The following is a 22,412-nucleotide window of genomic DNA, read 5'->3' as shown; positions in this document are numbered from 1 at the left end:
TTGTCTTCAGCTGGTAGTAGTTCCTTCCTTTTATATTTATGATTCTATCTTTTACATTTGCCATCAAATGATCGGTGAAAGAAAACCCCCTTAAGTCTGTGAAGGAAGGTCTATCTAACGCTCAGGAAAGGATGGCTCTTATTACAGTGCCGTCTTTAAGAAGGACTACCTGAACATTTCTCTTACGACATAATAAAATACAAAATAGCAGGGCTACTTCCTGTCTCTGTTTCTGTGAGGAAAAGGCAGTATTTTAGGAAAACAGCATAAGAAATATCTACAGTAGAGCAAAGTGTAAATCTGAACAGGACCAGGCTCCGTCCTGGCCATGGCAGTACTGAACCCCCAGGAAGCATCATTTCTTCATGTGAATCCTCAAGGGGCATCATTTCTTCATTATGCCCGCACCATCGGCACAGCCCTGTGTGGTTGGTTGTTTGATGAAGTTTCTGTCTAGGGAGAAAAGTCTAATTGCGTGGGACCGCTTTGCAGCTGTGCTCTTTGTTCTGCAAGAGAGAAGTGGGGAGAGAAGACAGACGGCCACATGACAGGTGGATAATGGGGAGGTGGACAATGTCAACTGCAGTGTCAGCTGATAGACTCTGAGCCTCAGTTCCTCAGCCTGCCCCCTATCCCTGAGACAAGGTCTCCCAGGTAACGGAGACTGACAGGGTCTGAGTGACTCTGAAGGGCTTGTGGCAGGTCCTGGCACACCAGGCAAACAGGACTGACTGCACTCAGGGGGTCCTTCTCACAGCTTCTGAGCCCTGTGCTCAGGAAGCCAGGTTTCAGCTCATCCTCCAGGGAGTTGGCAGTTGCTACCTGTTTACATGAAAGCAGCTAATTGGTGTGAATAATCTCTTGACCATTCTCCCGCGCAGCTTCCGAATTTCTTCACAGAGGGACACACAGAAATGATAAAATTCTAGAACCCCAGAGGGATACAAATAATAACGACTGTGTGGTACTGGAGCGTTTACAAAGTGTTCCTCTGAAATACTGCTTGTTTGCTCAGGCTGACAAAAAGCCGCCGCTGGGAACAGGGTGTCTTGCGTTCTGCCCACTTCAGGCGGCAGAATCCTAAATAAAAATGTCAGGTAGAGCCCACCAGTCCAGGCAGAAGCCTGCACACGGCTTTATGAAGCCGCACGGTGAAGGGTGAGGGGAATGGCTGCACAGCAACCTGGAATGGCGGTGGCCCTGCTCACTCAGATCTGCTGTCCCTCCTCCGGAGAGGCTGGGCAGAGGCCTGGCTCACTCAGCGCCTCCGTGCTGCGGACACTGGGGCTGCTCTTCCTGCACGTCCCGGGTTCAGAGTCGCAGGACCTGGGAGTTGTGTGCTACCCTGGGCTTCAGGTAGAGTCTCTGTGTCTTGTGCTGCTCAGTGGGGGCATTTTAGTGCAAGCCCAGCGAACGCCCCTGCCCTCCTGAGAGGACGGGGAGGGCCTGACCCCTCGGTGCCCTGCCCAGCCGTGTTTGATGGCCGCACGGTCTGCCCTGCTGGAAAGTGCTCCTTGCCCTCCATGTTAGGGGCAAGCATCTGTGAGTGTCAGCGCTGAGCAGATGCGGGGCCCCGGGCCTGGGGAACCATGTGGCCACCCACGTGCCCCTCACCTGCTTTGCAGCTCCCAACGTCCTGCCCAACACCACTGGGCCTGCAGTTTAACTTACAAACGGCCTTGACCCGCACAGAACACTGGTGCCTGGGTGGGGCAGGCGTTTAAAAAAGGATTTCACTTCATTTTCGAGACGAGCAGCTGAGACCTAGAGAAGCTACGTACCCTCCCGAGAGTCACATTGTAGGCAGAGATCCCCCCCATCCACTCTCACCTGGACCCACACCCCTGCTTCTGCCGCCTGCCTCAGCAGGAGTGGGAGGTTCGGAGGACTGGGAGTGAGCCAGCCTGGTCCCCGAGGAGTCTGGAGGGCGCTGGTGGCCTGCTGCGAGGCCTGCATGTCACTCAGGCATTTCGCCAGGTGCTGGTGGCCTGTTCCGATCTGCATGGAGGGATGAAAGCCCATCCAGAGCTCCCGGGCCTGAGCAGCCACGTGAGTGGGGGTTTCTCAGAGCTGCATATCTGAAGGAGCCCACCCCTGGACACCCGTGCCCGCTGTTGTCCACCCAGGCCCTGGTCACTGCCTGTGGATCTCCCCTCTTAAACAATACTTCCTTACGGTATTCCAACGTGGCCACGTTTTCCATGGAGGGAAGAAACCTACCGTCTTCTTCACCTTGTTTTCTCTGGATGGTGCCCTTCGGCTGGCCCCGCAGAGGCTCTGTCACGGCACCTCCCAGAGGCCTGGTGGTAGAAGTGAGGGTGACGAAGCCCTCCCAAGTGGAAGTGAGTGGTTCCCATGGAAGGTGACTGGCTTGATTTAGCCCTCCAGATGAATGCATGTGCTGGACAGCTGCCCATCATATTAATTAATGGACCCACTTGCAATCCACGGTTACTAACTGGATGCCTATATGTGCCAGGCTCTGTGTGAGCTGCTGGAACAAAACAGATCACGTCCTCCCCTCATGAAGCTCTCACTTCAGTGGGGTGAGGGACCGCAGGCCAGGAAGGACGGAAAGAAGTAGAGTAAGGTAGAGTGCGCCATGAAGAGCCAGACATGGGGTGAAGGGATGGGGTGCAACCTGTAGAGAGGACACCTTCCTGTTCCCAGAAGACATGGCTGGGAGTCCTCTCTCTGGGTTTTAGCAGCAGAAAGGGTCCCCGGCGCTTCCAGTGGGCACCCTGTCCCTGCCCTGGAGTGATGGGGGGAGGCTGTCATGAGGCCACTCCGTCCCCCACTGTTGTTGCTATCACCAAGGTCACAGAAGGGAGCCTTGGCAGGCACCACGGATGTCTGCAGGGCCCGAGGTTCTGCGGAGCGGCTCTGCGGGCTGGTACCTGGCTGTGGTCTCTCCAGGTGCCCTCTTTCATCATGCCTCTCTCCTGCTGAGTGTAGGGTGCTCGGAGCTGTGCTGTTCCAGCTCCCAGGACCACAGGGAGCCAACTCCAGGCACTTACCTCATTTGCACTGAACCCTGTGCCACCAAATCTAATTAGTTGTCCCTTCTCCTCCACAATCCTTGCCTCCCTCCTCTGCTTTGCACGTCGCCTGCCAGCTGGAAAGGAGGAGCAATGGCAGACCTTCCCCAGGGAATGCGCGACTCAACGAAGCAAACGCAATGTAACGATTCCTGAAATATTAGTGGTTTAGTTTTAAACGCTGTAATATTTTTCAAGTGAAGGAGGAATCTATAAATCACCATTGACTGAAGATATTAGTTTAAGATGTAATTATGAAATGTATTTTTATGTCCCATCTTTACTGTCTCATTACATAGTCCCTAAATATACAGAATTTTCTGCACCTTCATTTATCATTTGTCAAAAAATAATATTGCTGTTTTGTTTCTTGTTACTTTAAGTGGGAAAAGATGAATCAGGCCCTTCAAAAACCTCAGGTTGCAGCAACATTTAAATCTAGAAGAGAAATCTCTCATCTCTTTTTGAATCAGAGCTAATTTGTTCCCTTTGCGATCACGATACAGTAGATGCAAGGGTTCCTATGGGAGGAAAAGGATTGGGGGCGCTAACTCATCTTATGAAAAATGACAGTGCTTAGTTCTGGAGGCGCCACTTATGCAGATGTTATTGGTACTAAAGTGTTTATCACTGTGAGCACGAGAGCTGTAACCATGCACATTTCAGGTTCGTTAGACGCTCGCTGTCCGGTGTCAGGCTCCGGTGCTAATGGTCATGAAACATTTTTAAAGTATTGGCTTGAGCCTCAGGAAACTCCTACCCCTCCCAGTGGTCCTACCTTTTAGGAGCTCCTCTGAAAAAAAGGGCTCCTGTGATGTTGATTAAAGTGTGAATTGCTCCCTGATGCAGTACGAGGCACCCCACTTACTCTCTTATCATCTGGGCCCTCACGGGTTACAATGGATGGCTCCAGACAGGCCCTGGACATTGAAGCACTCAATGCCTCTGCTGTTACGGACATCCGCAGCAAATCTGGGATAGAGGAAAACAATTCTACTGATTTAGGTCACAGAGTGATCAGTCGAGCAAGGCTTGCAAAGCCGGCATCCTCGCCTCCCAGATGGAGGTGAGATTGCAGGGCTCCGGGGGGACCCTGCTCAGGCTCCAGAGAAATCGAGAGGAGGCTGCTCCAGGGTCCGCAGAGGCCAAGTCAGGTGACCAGATTGACCTGAAATGAGGGCTGATTCATGTGTATAATAGGTAGATGGATGGCTATCTATATGGCTATCCACTGGACTGAGGAGTTTTCAAGATTTTTCCTTCCTACAGCTAGAGGGTGTTATTTATTTGTTTGTTTTTAGTTTTGGCTAGAAGTTGGCCGGCGTTTTGTAAGGTGCATGGCACAAGGGGATAATCAGCTTGTGTTTTCACTTCGAGTTGGTCTATATCATGAATTTCTATCTATCTATCTATCTATCTATCTATCTATCTATCTATCTATCTATCTATTTATCTATCATCTATCTACCTATTATCTATCATCTATCTACCTATTATCTATCTATCTATTTGTCTATCTATCTGTCTATCTATCTATATCTATCTATCATCTATCTACCTATCATCTATCTATCTATCTATCTATCTATCTATCTATCTGTCTGTCTGTCTATCTATCTATCTATCTATCTATCTATCTGTCTGTCTGTCTGTCTGTCTATCTATCTATCTATATCTATCTATCATCTATATCTATCTATCATCTACATCTATCTATCATCTATCTACCTATCATCTATCTATCTATCTATCTATCTATCTATCTATCTATATCTATCTAGCTCTATCTATCTACCTACCTAAGAGACAAAAAGCAGAGCGAGCTGGAGAGAACAACCTGCCTCACTTCTCAGCCATCTCAGCATCCTCCGTCCTCTGTGCAGCCTGAATATTTCTATCCAAAGTCACTGAGAGAGGAGGTGAATGAATGAACTACATTTAGGTTAATGATGCATTCAGGCTGCCTGGTGACAGAGTTAGGAATAGAGTCCTCTTCCTCTTCCCTAGCTGGGGCTTTCTCTTCTGCCTCAATGTTCCCGATTTCCCTGTCCCTAAGCGGGACGTGCCCCTCACACTGCTGGGCTCCAGGTACAAACCTAGGTGGCAGTGAGTCCAGGTACCAAGCGGTGGGTCCTGTCTCCAGTTCTGCCTTGAGCTAACTTGAGAGCCTGTTTTTCACTTCACCTGTAGACAAAGTAGTTGGGTCTCAACTTGGACTGCATCTTAGAACCACCTGAGGACCTTTTAGGAAAGCAGGCTGCCTGACCCCACCCCAGGCACACGGGTCACCTAACCCCGCCCTGCTCTCAGACTTTTCTCAGGTGGCTGTGCGAAGGGGCAGCCTGAGTATGCAGTGGGCCCTGAGTCGGTGGGGTTTTTTTTAAAGACACTTTTGGTGGTCTCTATGATTAGCTTTCACTGGACTGAGGAGTTTTCAAGATTTTTCCTTCCTACAGCTAGAGGGTGTTATTTATTTGTTTGTTTTTAGTTTTGGCTTGAAGTTGGCCGGCGTTTTGTAAGGTGCATGGCACAAGGGGATAATCAGCTTGTGTTTTCACTTTGAGTTGGCTTATATCATGACAGTATGAATTAGTTAAATCCTTCTGCCTTAGCAAACCAATTACTAAGCCTCCCTTGTTGGAACAAAATGTAAGACTGGTGGAAATTCAGCCTAACTGTGAAGGTCAAATGCTGTCATCCATTCATGACAATGATGAAAACAGAAGCCCTAGTTCAGTAAGCCACTGTCACCGGCAGTAGGAGTATACACAGAAACTCAGTGACTTTAACTCTGAACTGTGGCGAGTATCAGCTACCATTAGGTCCATATCTGTAACACTATTTGAATTGTATCTACATGCGCTACCAGGACAAAGTAACCGTGCAGTTAATATGTTTAACACTCTTTGTAGACCTTGGCCATGAGAAACAGAGGATCAGGTACAGAAAATACCTGAGATGTTGAGACCGTGTCCTTGAGTTTTGTCACAGCTGCAGGCGTAGAATTCAGGCAGCCGGACAACAGCTGGTTCTGATGAGGGTCAGGACGCGCGCCGCTGGGCTTGAGTTTGCAGACTGGGTGTCGTGCTGTGGGTGGCGAATGTGCGCTCTGCTGGCCCGGCGGCTGCTCCTCCGGAGCTGCTGTCTGCCTTCCTGCTTGCTTTCAGCTCAGTGACGGACTTATGTCTGTGCTTTTCTTGCTACAGATGGGCAGAAGAAAGTTCAAGAAGAATTTGACATCGACATGGATGCGCCAGAGACAGAGCGTGCCGCGGTGGCCATTCAGTCTCAGTTCAGGAAATTCCAGAAGAAAAAGGCCGGGTCCCAGTCCTAGTGGGAGAGCCCCTTCCTAGTCTTCCAGAAGACACCAAATTCAACCATCATCTATCTGTCAAGAAATTAAAGGAAACACCCTAGAGAGCAATCATCTGCCTACAATCCACACACACAGCAGTCCCACAATGCATGTACAGAGACCCGTGATATTTAAACCCTCTTAGGAACGCGTAGACAGTGCAGTTGTCAGTGGCTGAATCTCTGTTCATCCCCAGTATCACCCCTCCAGCAACTACTCTCCTTGATGTTGTAATAAAATGGAGTTAAGATGCGTGATTCAAGTGTCTGCCTTCGTCTCTCTCTTTGTATTGATCTGGAAAGTCCTCACTGTTAGGGACGGCCTCACGTCTGATGTTTGTTTTCTCCTCTCCTTCAGGCTAGAGCTGAAACATGGTGCCTCAGGTAGGGTCTTTTCTGCTGAGAATTGAGAGACCCATTCTCAGCCGCGCCTGTCTCGTTTGGCGAGTACTAACTGCCGACTGGCGATCGCAATACGTTTTCTTCTTGTGATGGGAATAGAGCCCCGGAGCCTGGGGTGCTGAACATTCAGAAGTTTCACTGGGGAATTATGACTCACCCAGGAGACCGATGGGGAGGGTGATGCATATGTGTTTGGCATGTGTCACCTGGGTTAACCCAGCAGGTGCCTTTCCGAACTCCGAAGGGGACGCCCCCACCATTGAAGGCCGTTCTGCCGCTTACCTGCCGGGCACAAGGGGGACGGTGGTTCTTCCCTCTCCCCTGCCTCCCCAAGCTCCACACACTGTAATTTAGGGTTATTTTCCACAGTCTGCAATTTGGAGAAGCTGTCTGGCTTCCTTTCCACCTTACCTCCTCCCCTGCATACCTCACAGGTAAATTGCTTTGCACAGCTCGTCTCAAAGGCTCCACAGTCAGCGAGGGGAGGTCCATCAGGGAGGGAGGACGGCTCCTCAGAGTGTGCGCCTGCCTTCGGCCCCAGGTGGCAGGCATCCCTAGCCCCAAGTCCGACTGTTGTTTGAGCTTTGTCACGCGAGGACCTGTGTGGAAGTTGCGTGTCATCCTCAGCACCCAGAGATGCTTCATAGCAGCACAGTGTTCCACTGTGGGGCAAATGATTTCTTTCTTTGCCACCTCCTTCACCAAGGATTCAGGTGGAGTGTGAAGGATGGTGGAAAGAGGAGAGACAGTGTGTGTGTGTGTGTGTGTGTGTGTGTGTGTGTGTGTGTGCGCGCGCGCGCACGCGCGCACATGCACGCCTGGGGTGCGGGTGTAAAGTATGGTGAAAGCAACCGCGTGCAAGCTGATGACTGGGGTGGGGGTGATGAGGCTCCCCTGGCAAAGCCCCATTTGCCATCACGAAGGTACAGATGGAAAAAGATTGGCACAGTTGGGAGGATTAACTGTCTCAAAAATTCCCCCTGAAAATGTGCTGATTGTTTTGTGTAAGGCGATTTCTCCTGGGTGAGTCTCTGTAGGGGCTGCTAGGGGTGCGGGGAGAAGCTCTGGGTTTCCTCCGATGGGTTCCTAATTAAAGAAGCACTAAATGGAATTGCTTCAGCACTAGGAGCAAGCCAGGGCTCCTACGGGCTCCAGTCGGCCTGTAGTCCCCATTGAAAAGAGGACAGCAGGTTGAGGGGACACTCCATAGGAAGCCTCCAGAGATGGGGGGTGGGTACGAATGCCACAGAAATGAGAAGGGTTGTGACGTCGTCTTCTTTGGAGTTCCCTGCAGTGCCACACCAACCGAAGGAAAGTTGGGAACAAAACAAGCACTTACATAATTCAGGTGAAGTCCCTCCACACCCATCCTCCCAGCACCCCCGCTGTTCCCTCACTTTTGAGTGTTTCCCACAAGGAAAGTGGGCGTCCCTTACTGGGTGCATCTGGCCCTGATGGCTGAGGTGGGTCTCTTCCGGCTGTGATCCACCCGGAAGCAGATGCAAAGCAGAAAATCCTCGGGGATGGTTCTTCTCCGATGTTCCGAGGGGACAGGAAGCACTCCCTCCATGGTAATGGCCCATTGGTGCAGAAGGAGGCCAGTGGGCTGAGGGCTGTGATGTTTGGGGAGGCCCCTCGAGGGTTCTGAAGCACCTCCCTCATTCTAATCACAGCACAAGGGAAACTCTGCCTTTCTCTGAGCCACAGGTTGAAGTTCAGTTGTTGCTTCTCAGGTGGACTCACGAGTGTGTCAAACTCCAGTTCCCAGCAAGGGGAAGACTTCAACTGTGGCCCTCTGCACAGGCACTGGGTATGCTGTCTGTGGGCTTGTAGAGCCAGAGGAATGAGAAGTGTCTCATGGCTCCAGGCTTTGGAGGGCCTTTGCATTCCTGTGGGCTGCAGTGTTCATCCTAGAAGGAAGGGGGAGGGGGGGACATCCCAGGGTGCACCCGAATGGGGCTGCACAGGGTGTCAGCACGTAGGAGCACCACTAATTCAATTTCGTTTCACACACATTTACTGGACTCCTACTGTGAGTATGTACATGATGCTGTGGCCAACCCTCTTCAGGTGCTGGCAGGCTGGTGGGGAGAGGCCCGTATAAACAGACGGTGAAATAGAGATTCATGTTGCGGCAGAACAGAGGGAAGGCAGCTCATCCGGGTTTGGAGAATCACTCATGTCTCCCTGAGGGACAGCCAGCCTCAGTGACTGATGGAGGGTTGATGGGCATTACCAGGTAAGTAGGGTGGGCGGCTGATTGGTGGAGAAGCATCTGGGCAAGGCCCAAGAGAGGGAGGTGCTCAGATGTGCAGACCCAGAGGCACACTTTATGAGCCCCTCCCAGCTTGGGGGACGTGGCTGTGCAACCCCAACTTGGGCAGGCAGGACCCCAACTAGAGGCTTGGTACTGGAGTCACCTGTGAATCAGTTGGCCAAGTGACTGCAGAGAACTTACCTACCTTGAATAGCTGATTTCCTTACCATCAAGGTGATGATAAAATCTACTTGGCAAGGTGGTTGGAAAAATGTTAGGAATTCAAAATGAGATTAAATACCTGAGTGCCTATTTCAGCGTAGGTGCCTAATACATGGAAGCCGTTGTAATGGTAGAGCCATGTGGTAAAGAGCCGGCCATTGTCTCTCTCACCAACACCCTTCTTCCTGACTCCCTCCAACCCAGAGTTCCATGGGACTCGGCTTCTCTTGGCTCCAGACAGCTGGGTCAGTGGTGGGTCCCGGTCCGGGATGTGGTCTCAGCCAATCAGAATCCTTCATTTGTGAGTCTGAACTAACGGCCACGGGAAATGAGCCAGTAAGTGGCAAGAAGGTTTTGAACTGGGGCCAAAGCTGGTAGTGTGGCAAGTTAAAGCTGTATAAAAGCTTTTATTATTTTTTTATATAAAAAAGCAAAACAATTTTATTTTATTTTTTGTAGGAAGCTGTAAAAGCCAATTTGGAGAGAGACACAGGAGGCTGCATGAGATGATTCGCGTGCCAAGGTGTACAAGCCCATAGGAGGCAGAGTTGGCCTAGGCTCACTCAGTCATCTGGTTGCAAGGAGCGGAAACCCACTCACACTAACTAAAAAAAGAGAATTATTCAGGTCTCACAGACATCCAAGAATAGAATATTCAAGGCACCCAAAGAGGAATAGCATGCATGTGCAGGCAAAATTACATTAGATTTATCAATAAATTGGGGCACAGCGGGGGAATAAGTGATCTCTTTCTATTATTGTCTTAATAGCATGTTATGACTTTCAGTCAAGTTTTATAGTTTTCTTCATATAGGTCTTTTTGTTCTATTTCTAGGTACAGTGATACCTTGGTTTGCAAGCATAATTTGTTCTGGAAACAAACTACTCGTATTGCAAGGCATTGCTCACTTACCATGTTAAAATGTATCAGAAACATTTGCTTGTCTTGCGGAACACTCACAAACCACATTACTCGCAATCCAAGGTTTTCCTGTATTTCACGGTTTTTGTTGTCCTTCTAAATATAACCCTTTCCCAAAGCATTCTCTAGTTGGTTTTGCTGTCATCTAGGAGAACTACTGATATCTGTATATTTAACTCTGAACTAAATACGATCTGATCATTTTTCAGTGGATTCTATAGGATTCCCAGGTAGACAGGAATATCATCTGTAAATAATAATTTTCTCTTGTCTTCCACTGTTTTTAGCTCCTTCCCTTGTTCTTGTCATGTCTTCCTTATAGTCCATCCTTGTGTTTTGAGGGAGGCTTAGGAATTGGTTCAGCCTCAAGTGAGAGTGATAGGCCATCTCACGAGGTGGTCATTTTCACAGGTCACCTATTTTGGGTTGACCGATTTTAACTTCAGAGGGCCATCTATTCTCAAGTCTTGCCATCCTCTTATTAGACTTTTGAAGGAACACATTTTATATCCCTTGAAGATGAACCTAGATGAATGAGTATGATTGTAAGGGAAAACTGGAGAGAAAGTGTTCAGGGCCAGAGTTTATTGAGGATTTGTGTTTAAGATGAAGAGTCATGTTAATGGCATGTTTAGAAGATTTCACTTGATTCCAATTCAAAGCATAGATCACTGAGGTGGGGTCCCTTGGTCAGCCTGTCCAGTGTCTTAGCCAGCTCCAGCTGCTAGAACAAAACACCATAGACTGGGTGGCTCAACCAGTAGACATGTATTTCTCACAGTTCTACAGGATGGAAGTCTGAGAGGAAGTTGGGTTCCCCATGAGGGCTCTCCTCCCTGTTTGCAGATGGCGTCCTTCTTGCTGTGTCCTTACATGATGGAGAGAGACAGCTCTGCTGTCTCTTCTTGTAAGGACACCAATTTCATCATAAGAGGTACTCACCTAAACCCAATTACCCCTCAAAGGCCTCTCCTCCTTGTACCATCACACTGAGGTTAGGGCTTCACTATGTGGATTTGGGGGGACACTACATTTAGTCCATAATATCCACCTCTGCAGAAACAGGGCTCCCCATTCTCCCGATGTCACTTCCTGTAATGTGATCGGGCTGGATAACACAGTGAACTCTAGTCACTGCCCAGCTGACTTACCACACGGCTCAGGTTTGCACCCACTGCCTGTCTTTCCGCTGCTGCTTTAATGCTAGCTCTTTTTTCCTCATGGCTGTGACAGTGGACTCCTTCTGGAAGTAGCCTGGTCGTTTGCTAACAGATGCCTAATTGAATAAAAATGAAGAGTGAGTGAAAAGCTGCTCTGCTTTCTGTGACCTCCCTGGAAGATAGGGGACCACAGAGCAGGGATAATGATGGTTTAGGGCAGGGCCCTATCAGGCTTTATGGATAAAATGACTAGAGAATTGCCAAAAGTGGAACCACTGAACTTGTTCTCTCTCTGCTCCTTGCCCTGTAAAGCTGATCTGAATATGGAGATTCTAAACCCCCAAAGCAAGTCATTCTCATTATTTCTATGTGCCTGTGCTGCCGGCTCTCCGTCACCGAGTGTCTAAAACGATGCCATCACATGAATCACGGCTGCTCACAAAGGATGGAGAAGTGTTTCTCTGTTAGAGCTCCTGAGCTTCAGTTGGGGTCTGTCTTAAAGCCCCCACAACTGAAGAACCATTTCCTAGCCCATTTGTGAAATGAACTTCAGTTAGATGATTATCTCGTCCAAACCCAAGCAGAACGTTGGGCCTCTCACATGAATTCCTGCACAGAAACACCTAGACATAGGTGCAATCTCACAGCGTTCAATTAGACTGGAGTTGTCCACACCTACCTGCTGTGTTTCATGTAACCTCATCAACGCTGAAAATATCACCCTGACTGCACATTTCCCTCTGGCGCAGCCATGGCCACTAATGTCCCCGTCTCCTATCCAATCAACATGGCATGGAAGCCACACGTGGAGTGTCCAGCTCGAGACAGGAGAGCTTGTGGCCGACTCTCTAAGCCTGGCTGGTCCAAAGGCCTCCAGAGAGCTAAAACCAGGACAGACCTAACACCGCCCCATTCCTGGACCATCCCCGCAGTCAGCCCCCTGATTCCTCCACTTTCCTCTTTCTAGCACATTCCTCTGTGTCAGCCAGAGTAACCTTTCAGAGTGCGACTCTGGTCATGTCATCTTTTCGATGCCTTCCGGCCCCCAAACTTGAAACCCTCCCATGACTTCACTGGGCTGTGTGGCCTGTGACCCCTGCATGCTGGCCACGTTCCTCACTCCCTGGATGTTTTCATTCTTCGGACACACTTTCCTCTGTCCCACATCAGCTATTTGGAGTCTGCTCCTCTGTCTTGGCATCTGGTTACCTTCTATCATCCTCTAGTTCTGAGCTACCGTGTTCCTATCTGGAACAGTTGAGGTAAAGCTAACTACAGTAATACCTTGGTTTGTGAGCATAATTCGTTCTGGAAACAAACTACTCATATTGAAAGACATTGCTCATTTACCAAGTTAAGATGTATTAGAAATGTTTGCTCGTCTTGTGGAACACTTGCAAACCAAGTTACTCACAATCCAAGGTTTTACTGTACAGTGAAATATAACCCCCACGTCCTGGAGGGTGCACCCAATACAAGTTTATCTCTGATCGGTGTTCTGAGTCACAGCCATTGTCCACGTGTGGAATGACATCAAAGATTTGTGATGGGCCAGACCCAGAAGTGACTTAGGACTATTCCACTGGCCACGCAAGCACGTGGCCACACCTGTTTTCCAGGGAAACTGGAAATGCAGTCTACTTGTGTGCCCAGGAGGTTGACGGGACAGGTTTTGGTGAACACACAGCCGTTTCTGCCACCACCCCCCGCCCCACACACAGTAGGTCCTGTTTTCCATAGCACTTGTCACAGCTTTAATTTCACACACATTCATGTGATTCTTTGACTAATACTCGTCTCCTTCACTCAGCTCCAGAAGGCCTAGGACATCCATTTAATGGGCAGTATCATTGTTTGGTACATACTTGAGTGAGAATGAGTGAGTATGTTCATGCTCACGTTTGCTGCGTGCACGCTATGGAAAGTGTCTCCCCTAACAGATTTGAGGGCACAGGGACATAAAGAAATCCTGTGTTTTCATTCAATAAGCAGCCCAGAAAGGCCCTGATTTGGCCAGAGTTCAAAGTCAGCTTTGTATCTTCAGTTTTTCATTTTCCTTTCTAAAGAGGGTCTTGGAAAGGCAGCCGTGTGGTGGATTCTCATGCCGTCCTAATTTACTATGGATAGACATATGATGGTGTCCAGGACAGGTGGGTTCTAAGGCACAGGTACAATTCTAGGCCGCCTCCCTCCTAAAAGTGACTTCAAGGACAGGTGCCTGAATGCCGCAAATCCAGGATCCTGCCCATCACCATTTTTTCATGCTATGTCTTCCATACAGAACATCACCCCATCCCTCTACACCCTCCCTGGGGGAGCAAACCGCCCTGGACCTGTGGGCAGCAGAGCCGCTGGCCCTGACTCGACTATTACCGGTGCTGTCCTGTGCGAGAACCGTAATTTCCTCTGGCCTCAACCTCCCCTCTCCTGTAGAATGGGTATAATAACTCCTCCAGGGTGGTAGCCAGGGAAGGGAGCCCTTTCTGTGTGTTGGGCTGAGCACTTTATGTCTATTATTTCATTTAATCTTAACTGTCCCCATAAAGTAGGTACTTTATCCCCATTTTTCAGATGAGGAAGCTAAGGCTCAGAGAGGATAAGGCGCCACTCAAGTTCATGTAGCTAGTGAGGGGATGAGCTTGGATTTCTCAGTGAGGCCTGACTTGAGAGCCCAGTTTTTGACACCTATTTCACCCAGTATGAGGCACTGAATGCCAGTGTATCTTGTGACTAACTGTTTCTTACCCACGCAGGGCACTGTTAGGGTTCTACAGTCTCCAGTGACCCCCGTGAAGCCTCCCTCATCCCTTCAAGGCCTGAGGGGGCCTTCTTGCCTCTGAGTTCCGACAGTGGTGGTGGTAGATAGAATAATGGCCCCAAAGGTGTCCCCACCTGAATCGCCAGAGCCTGTGACTATGTTTCCTTACATGGCAACAAGGACTTCGCAGATGGGACTAGTTAAGGATCTTGAAATGGGGAGATTATACTGGTTGTCTGGGTGGGCCCAATGTGGTCTCAGGGTCGTTATAAGAGGAAGGCAGCAGGACAGTGTCAGCAAAAGATACGAACATGAGAGCAGAGGTTGGAGTGATGCCCTTTGGAGCCTGGGGTTGCGAGCCCAGGAATGCAGGTGGCATCTAGAAGCTGAAAAAGGCAGAGGACACTTTCTCCCCAGAGCCTCCAGAAGGAACTCAGCCCTGTCAACACCTTGGTTTTCCCGCTTAAAGCTCAATTTTGACTCAGATGTCCAGAACGCTAAGGGTAAATTTGTTTTGTTTTGAGTTACTTATGTGGCAATTTGTTACAGCAGCCATAGGAAACTAGGTGGTATTTTCTGGGCCATGTCTCTTGTGCCTTAATACTTGGTGTGGTCTTGAAACCGAACTGCTATGCATGTGTTAATATTATCACCCTCCCTAATGGAGAAGCCCTTAATGGGGGGGGGGATGATTGTCCCTCTCTATGAGGACAGGGCAGACACATAAGAAGACTCAAGTAGAAATCTGTTGGGGTCCAAAACTGTAGCCCAAAGATGAAGCCATTGACATGCCTGGCAGATCACTGACCCGGTGATCAGGGGTCCAGGGATAGAAGAGGACAACATCATCACACCCACAGTTTCAGGGGACCCCCTCCCACTGGGAGGTGTTGAGGCTAAAGCCAGCTGGCTGCTTTATGGTGTTTGCAGCTGCAGTGACTGGACCACGTGGGCAAACCCCACACAAAGAGGTGTCCTGCCTTGGAGGCTGGCCCGGGGCCAGCTCGGGCTGTCACCGCAGCTTTAGGGATAGCTCAGGCTCTTTTGTGTGATTTGATTGCAACCCAGCCAGCAGCCTCTGCAGCGCGGGACACTGACCAAGCTGATAACACAGCGGCTGTGGGGATGGCTTTGTCACTGCAGAGCCATGAGCTGGGGGGAGCGAGTCAGGCTCTGCAGCATTCGGAATATCCCTGCGGCAGCCCAGTCCTCTCACTGCAGTCAGGCTCGCGTCTCCGTCACCCTCCTGGCGGAGACGAGAGTGGGGTGGCACAGCAGGAAGTGAGATATTCATTTTATATCCTCTTAGGTGGGCATGCGATGGTGAGGGACGTTCAGGGCGCTGTGCTGTCGAGGCATGGCTGGGCTTGGCTTTTGTGATCGTCTGAGCCTAAAGGGACTGTGAACCCAAAAACAAAGTGAGAGGCAGCAAACATGTGTTTGAGATCAATAAGAATAGCTCTTTGGGAATCATTAATTCAGGCAGAAGCCCAAATACTTTTCTGATTCGGAGACAAAGACAACGGGGTATTTATGGGAAAAGAAGGAAAACAATTCCATCCATAGAAGGAAGGAAGTTCTATAGTGCAGACGACATAACACGGTGATGCTCTTTCTAAACAATGGTTTTAATTTTCAGTCCCGTAGTCGTCTGTCCAGGAGTCACCATACCTGCTTTCTTGTTACCTTTGCAAACAGTTCTTGGGGACACAGGCTGCTCAGGCCCAGTGCAGAGGTTGTGTTGCCCTGTTTTAACTTTCCGAGGTTTGAGGAGTAAGACGGTCAAGGCGGTTCCTCTGGGGTGGCAGCTCCGGCTCCACTTTACAGGGGCTCCGTTTGTATTATTGTTTATAGAGCACCAGCATTTTCTAGCTCTTTTGCCAGCTGCTGGGCTCTTGATCCAGATCTCACTTTCTGGTACTCTCACCCCCATGTATGGCCCCAGGGGCTTCTCCCAGCCTGCATGGAGGGCAGCTGGGAAGGATGGGCGTCGCTACTGCTCAGCGCTGGTGGGACTTGAAGGTGACTGTCCCAGCTCCCTTGCTCCTCAGGCGAGATGCTCTGCTCACAGGCTGTTCTGTCCTGTGACTTCTTGTTTATAAATCAAAGAGCATTCGATGCAGCAAGCTGCCCGTAGGGATCTCATCCACCCCTGCATCTTATCAACAAGTAAAGCAAAGCTCGGAGAAATGGAAGGGCTTGTTCATGGCTGCCCGGCCAGGCCCCGGCCCAGAGGCACTCAGGGCCAGTGTGTCTCCTGACGAAGCTGAACCAACAAACAGGGCTAATGCAGCCCCTCCCCCTCTTTCCATCCGCAATCTGAGGCTGAGCCTTTTCCCAGCCAGGCCTCTAGAGGCCTCTCCCTGGCCAGGTGGCACCGCCTTTTGCTAAAATGCCCTGGGCATGGAAGTGGAAGAAAGGGCAGAGCGATCAAAGAGTGGGTCACTCCACAACCATTTTAGTCCAAATCAGAAAAGAGTGGAGGAGAGCGGGGAGGCAGTGAGGATTTAAACTCCGCTGCTTTGACCGACACCCCAAATGATGTTGGCTCTCACCAGAGGCCTGTCTCAACTTTGACAGTCTGGACGAAGCGTTCCCAGGGCCGTGAGAGCAGCTCCTGGTATCAGGAAGTGCCCCTTCTACCTGGTTGTCCTGCCCTCCCTCAGTCCTGGTCTAGGAGGGATCACTATGGCATCCATGTTCCAGTTCCAGAAGAGGACACAGGGGGAGGGAGGCAACGCCAGGGAGGTTGGAGAGCGGGGGATGGCGCACAGTCTCTGCCTGCCACCTGGGCCAACTTTTGTGGCCTAAACTATGGAGATGAGCATGCATACGGCTCAGGTTCCCCGGACAGTGAGCATCTGTCCGTGTCTCTTGACGTGTGTGGCCTGGGGACGTGCGATGGACGTGGTATACGAGGTGCTCTCCATGCCTGCCTGTATCCTCCCAGCACTGGTCATTCCAGTGAACACGGACGGCCTCCAACCACAAGCATCTGTGACTCCCCAGGGGCCTCTCCCAGCCTGCATGCAGGGCAGTGTCGCTGCTGCTCCGCGCTGATGGGCAGGTGACTATCCCAGCTCCCTCGCTCCTCAGGTGAGATGCTCCACTCACAGGCTGTTCTGTCCTACTCCCAGAGTTCCCCAGAGGGGCCGGCCCTGTGTGTCCACACCGTATACTGCTCGACGATGCCCTGTTTATTGGCTTCGCCTCCTTCCCGTGTCATGGCCCCACTTCCCTTCCCTTGCTTCCTCAGATGATCTCCCAGATAAACCACCTACATTCAGATCCTTGCCTCAAAGTTTGCTTCGGGGGGAACCTAACCCAACACATATGGCAAGGGAGCTGTGTGGGCGTTTTTAGCTAAACTCCAGGTTCCAAGAATTCGGGACCATATGGGCCATATGTTTTATTTACATCATATTTTTCACAACCTCCCTTTATTAAGAAATCAGCCTCTTACGATTAAATCGGGCAACAATTGACTTAGTTTTCATCCATCAAGAGTTGTTTTCTGTCCTTCCTTGAAGGAGAAACCTGCCTGTAGGTTGAAGGAAGGTGGCGTAGGGTGGTGTCACTCATCCGCTTTGTGTTGGGGCTCTGACTGAGTCCTGTAGACAAATGAGAAAGACATGGCCTCTGTTTCCGCTGGAAGGCTTATTCCAATGGGAGATGTAACACCAGAGCACATGACAAGGCAAATAAAAGTATGAGAGAGCAGTGCAGGATGTGGAGCATTTGCTCATGAAAAAGCAAGGGAGTCGTGGAGAAACGGAGAGGTCTCCATGGTCAGACTGGGAAGCTAGACGCTTCCAGGACTGGAGAGGTGGCAAAGAGGAGGAAGGACATTCCAAGGGTGAACATAACAATGTCCTTAAAAAGACCACGTGTTTCTGCATCAGCCTCACCTGCTTGATCACAGGAACTTCAGCCACGAATCCCTTCCTTTTGATTCCTTGGTAACTGCATACGAACCTGCCCTTTGCTTTTTCAGGTTAGCAGGACATGAATTTCAGGTCGCTTCAGAGACACAGATTTCTTCCTTGATTTGTTATGTACGACCTGGTGCTCAGGTCTCCGGGAAACGCAGGACGTCTTGGGCCTGCTTTTGTATCTCGGTTAAACAGGGATGGTGTTCTCTCCACAGGTACATGCCCACCCCTTCCCCACCCCCGATGTTACCCGCTGCCCACTCTCTCTGCGTCTTCTGGATGTCCGCTCATTTGTTCTTTGTCGACGCCCCCTGGGCTCCCTTATGCTCCAGGCCGTTCTCAAAATGGCTCTTGCTCCCCGAGAACGACTCCTGTGTTTGGTCCAGTCTTAGCTACTTCAGGGTTCGCTGCGCGAGGAGCAATTGCTCCCCAGGGGCCTCCCAGGCAGACACAAAAGAAGACACTCCTGCTCTGATGGACACAAGCCCTCAGCAGTTCTGGCTGCAGAGAATCATGAGGCTGTGGCCTGCTCAGAGCCGAGCCTGTTTCCTGGCACCTGTGCTATTTCTGAAAAGCTTTTCCAGTAAAAATCACTTCAGTTTGGGATGAGATCGATTGCACTGTGCCCCTCACAATGTCCTGAGTCCTGTCTCTCCTTTCCTACAGTATCTAAGCCCCAGGCTAAGATTTCCCAGTGTTCTTCAGGGGCAATATGACAAGCTGTCGTCTTCCAGAAGATGTATCATCTTAAACCTGCTTTAAACTGGATGTCTAGACTGGATCAAATCAGTCCTGGGGTGTGCCTCTTGGTTTCCTCTGACCTGGGACCACACTCATTCTCAATGTGAGGTCTCCCCCGGAAATTAGGTCAGTGTCTTTCCATGGGGCTCGTGGACATCACAAAACAACTCTGTTTGTAAAAAGTGGTCTGACTTAGTCTCTGAGCCAACAGTAACTACAGTAGGTTTTTGGAATAAGGTGGAAATAGCAGGACTCTGTGTAGGTCATTCTATCCTGGATCCATGTCCACGAGAAAGATCCAGAACTTAATATTCCATTGAGGATGAAGGGGGAGAGCTGCCCGACTCCTCATCTTTCCATCTTTCCTACTATTCAGATGGCTCTTCCCTTCTGTCTCATCTAGATTCTGATTTTAGATCTCTCAATAGTAATAATAATTACATTACTCAGGACAATTAATGCTAGCTGTAGCAAACAACCCCATATCTCAATGACTTATTACACAAGAAACACGTTTCTCACTCCTATAAAGTCTGATGAGTATTTTTGCAGCTCTCCTGGGCAGCTTTCCATCCAGTGGGTGACTCAGGGATTCAGGCTCCAGCTCTTGGGAGACTCTGCTATCTTTGGGACATTTGCTTCTGAGAGAAAGAGCTTGAGGGACGAGATGGTATGCGATTCTCTTAGGGCTTCCATACAAATTGTCACAAACTAGGTGGCTTAAAACAACAGACATTTATTGTCTCACAATTCTAAAGGCCAAAGTACAAAATCAAGGTGTTAACAGGGTTGGGCTCTTCCAAAGATACTGAGGGGGAATTCATTCCATGCCTGTCTCCTAGTGTTCTGTGCTTCTGGCAATCCTTGAGTTTCCTTGACTTGTAGGCATATAACTCCAATCTCAGCCTCCATTTTCATGTGGACCTCTTCTCTGTGTATCTGTGTGTCTTCTCTCTCTCTCTCTTTCTCTTTTTACCTCTTATAAGAACATCTGTCATTTGATTTAGGGCCTACCTTAAACCCATGATTATCTTATCTCAAGATCCTTGACTTAATTACATCTGCAAAGACCATTCGTTTTCCAGATAAGGTCACTTTCACAGATTCTGGGCATTAGGATTGGGATATATCTTTGAGGGGGGGCACTGTTCAACCTACTACACATGGTTTGTTTTATTGTCATCCTGGAGTAGCACACAAGTTCACCCACATTCCACTGGCCAGGACTAATCATATAGCACAGCCCTAATTACAAGGTGGCCTGGGAAATGTAGTCTTCCTGTTTGCCCAGAGTGGGGAAATGGAGGTGGGGGGCACCTCGCCATTTTCTGACATTGGCTAACACTGGAGGAGTACTCACTCTGTGCCAGATGCCCTGCTGAAGATGTTGCAAGAACAATCTCATTTTAATCATTTTCATCCTCCCAAGAAACCTCTGAGGTAGAAATTCTTAGTTATCCAATTTTCAGATAAGTAAACAGAGGCACAGAGACCTTTGAATGATTTCCCAAGGTCATTTGTAAATGGCGTAACCACTGTTTTCATCTGAACAGACCATTTTCAGAGCTTGTGCCTTCAGCTCCTGTGTGACACGGGCTCTACCTGCACTGACTCCTGACTATTTGTCTTTGTGGGTCACAATTATCACCCTTCCCCACACGGCTGCAAACCGGTCTCAGAGCTTCCTTTACTCGTCACTGGTGACTGAACTGCCTGGAGCAAGGTGCCTGTTGTGTGCTGCCTTTTCTCTGAAACATCTTTTCTCCTTCACTCTGCAAAGTGTCTCAGTGCTCTTTTTTCCATAACGCCTTGTTCGAAGGCACCTCAATGGATGCTAGGGAAACAGCTAAATCTCTTACCTTCTAATCCAGTAAGTGGGTGACACTAATTGACAGGAATAACAATGCTGATGTCCTAAGTTATTGAAGTATGTTGACAAGTTCACCTGTCAAAGAAGAGAAGCTGGCTGGTGGAGACTGATGTGTGTATGTCAAGCACAGTCCTTGACTTTTGAGTGAGAGGAAACAGCAAATTTATTTCTATTTTGGCTGCTCACAAAACTGCATTTCAGCAGCGCTGGCATAATCTACATCAAGCTGCAAAACATCAATGGCAGCTTGTTTGAAGTGGATCCAAACTACCTTGTCTGAATAGAGCAACACAGCACATTTCTGAACAAGAAGGCCTTGGATTCATGGCACACGGGGAGCTGGGGATCAGGGTTCCTTTCTTCCCTCTGCTTCCCCTTCTGTTCTGGAAAATTTTCTGTTGGCTCGCAGAAGTCCAAAGAGGGAAGACGATGCTAGTGTAATTTTGTACCTGCGCTGATTATTGATTCAGATCTGTCTTTGGTCATAGCAGACCAAAAGAGTATTTTTTTAAATAAATAAAGTCCAGGAGAGGAGTGAGGTTGGAGGAAGGGTAAAAAAAGGAAGAGATTGATTTAAGAAAGGGAGAGAGGCAGGAAGGAAAGAGAAAAAAAGGAACAAATAAGTAAAGAAAATAATTTTCCTGTAGCTTGGTTTTGAGGTAAGAGAAAACATTTCTCAGCATGCCCTTGACAAGAGCATAGTTGAAGGGTATTCATGCCTGCTAAAAGTTCTCTCAAGCCTGCTCTCAGTTTCTGCAAATACAATACATTTCAGTATAGGAGCTAGAGAACTGTGGTCAGTCCTTGGATGGGGGCACCTGAGGGCCATGAGTTGACACCAGTTCACTTTGTACCTGCTGTGTATGAGGCATTGTATCAATTCCACAGGGACCCAAAGTAAATGATATGATGAGGCACAAATAGTTCTTGCAGTCTGCTTTGCTTAGACACAGTGTTAAGACAGGGCCATCTGTCTGCAAGGAGCTTGCTTTTTAATGGAGGTGGCAGACACGCCCACAAATAAAATAAATGTGTCAAGTTCTTTGGCAGACAGATAGATGAAGAATGGGAAGGAAGTGAAATCAATTTTAACCAAGAGAATGCTTCATGGAGAGTTGCGGGTCTTGAAGAAAGCATAGAACTTTAATGTGGGGAGATAAGAAACGGGACATCCCAGGAGGGGCAGACACTGAGGCAAGAAAACAGTTTGCTGGGGGAATAGCTGCTACTCCAACTAGGGAAATGCATAGGGGCTTGTAGTGGTGTCGTGGAATTGAAGCTTGAAGAGATGGGTTAAGGTCAGGCTAGACTACAGATGGCCACTCTGGCAGACATGGCTACCCATTCACCAGCCTGTCTTCTCCTTGTCTTGGGAACATAGCCAGTCTACACTCACCAGCCTATCTCACAGTTAGAAGTGACTATGTGACTGAAACCCAAGCAATGAAACAGGGGCAGAAGCTATCTACCAGAAAAAAGAGGCAAGCAGCATGGATGGTGGAAAAGGAACCTATGCAACTGTACAACTACTTCTTACCATGTCAACTGCTACCACCACCACCACCACCACCATTTCCACCACCAACACTGCCAAGTCTTCACCACCATTACCACCATCACCTCCACCACCATCAGCACCTTCACCACCATCAACACCACCACCACTGTCACCACCATCACCACCACCACCACCATTACCACCATTTCCACCACCAACACTGCCAAGTCTTCACCACCAAGACCACCATCACCACCA

General features: G+C 49.2%; 1 protein-coding gene across 1 annotated transcript in view; it reads left to right on the top strand.

The window, feature by feature from the left end:
• Positions 1-6,650, top strand: part of PCP4 (Purkinje cell protein 4) — a 70,824-nt gene extending 64,174 nt beyond the window's left edge. The window contains exon 3 of the mRNA XM_019655758.1: positions 6,245-6,650. Within this exon, the coding sequence (XP_019511303.1) occupies positions 6,245-6,372 (128 nt within the window). The 3' untranslated portion in view covers positions 6,373-6,650. The remainder of the gene's footprint in view (positions 1-6,244) is intronic.
• The last annotated feature ends 15,762 nt before the right edge of the window (positions 6,651-22,412 follow it).

Source organism: Hipposideros armiger, unplaced genomic scaffold, assembly GCF_001890085.2.
Source record: "Hipposideros armiger isolate ML-2016 unplaced genomic scaffold, ASM189008v1 scaffold_246, whole genome shotgun sequence".
Lineage (NCBI taxonomy): Eukaryota > Metazoa > Chordata > Mammalia > Chiroptera > Hipposideridae > Hipposideros > Hipposideros armiger.
This window is presented reverse-complemented; position numbering and strand designations above follow the sequence as displayed.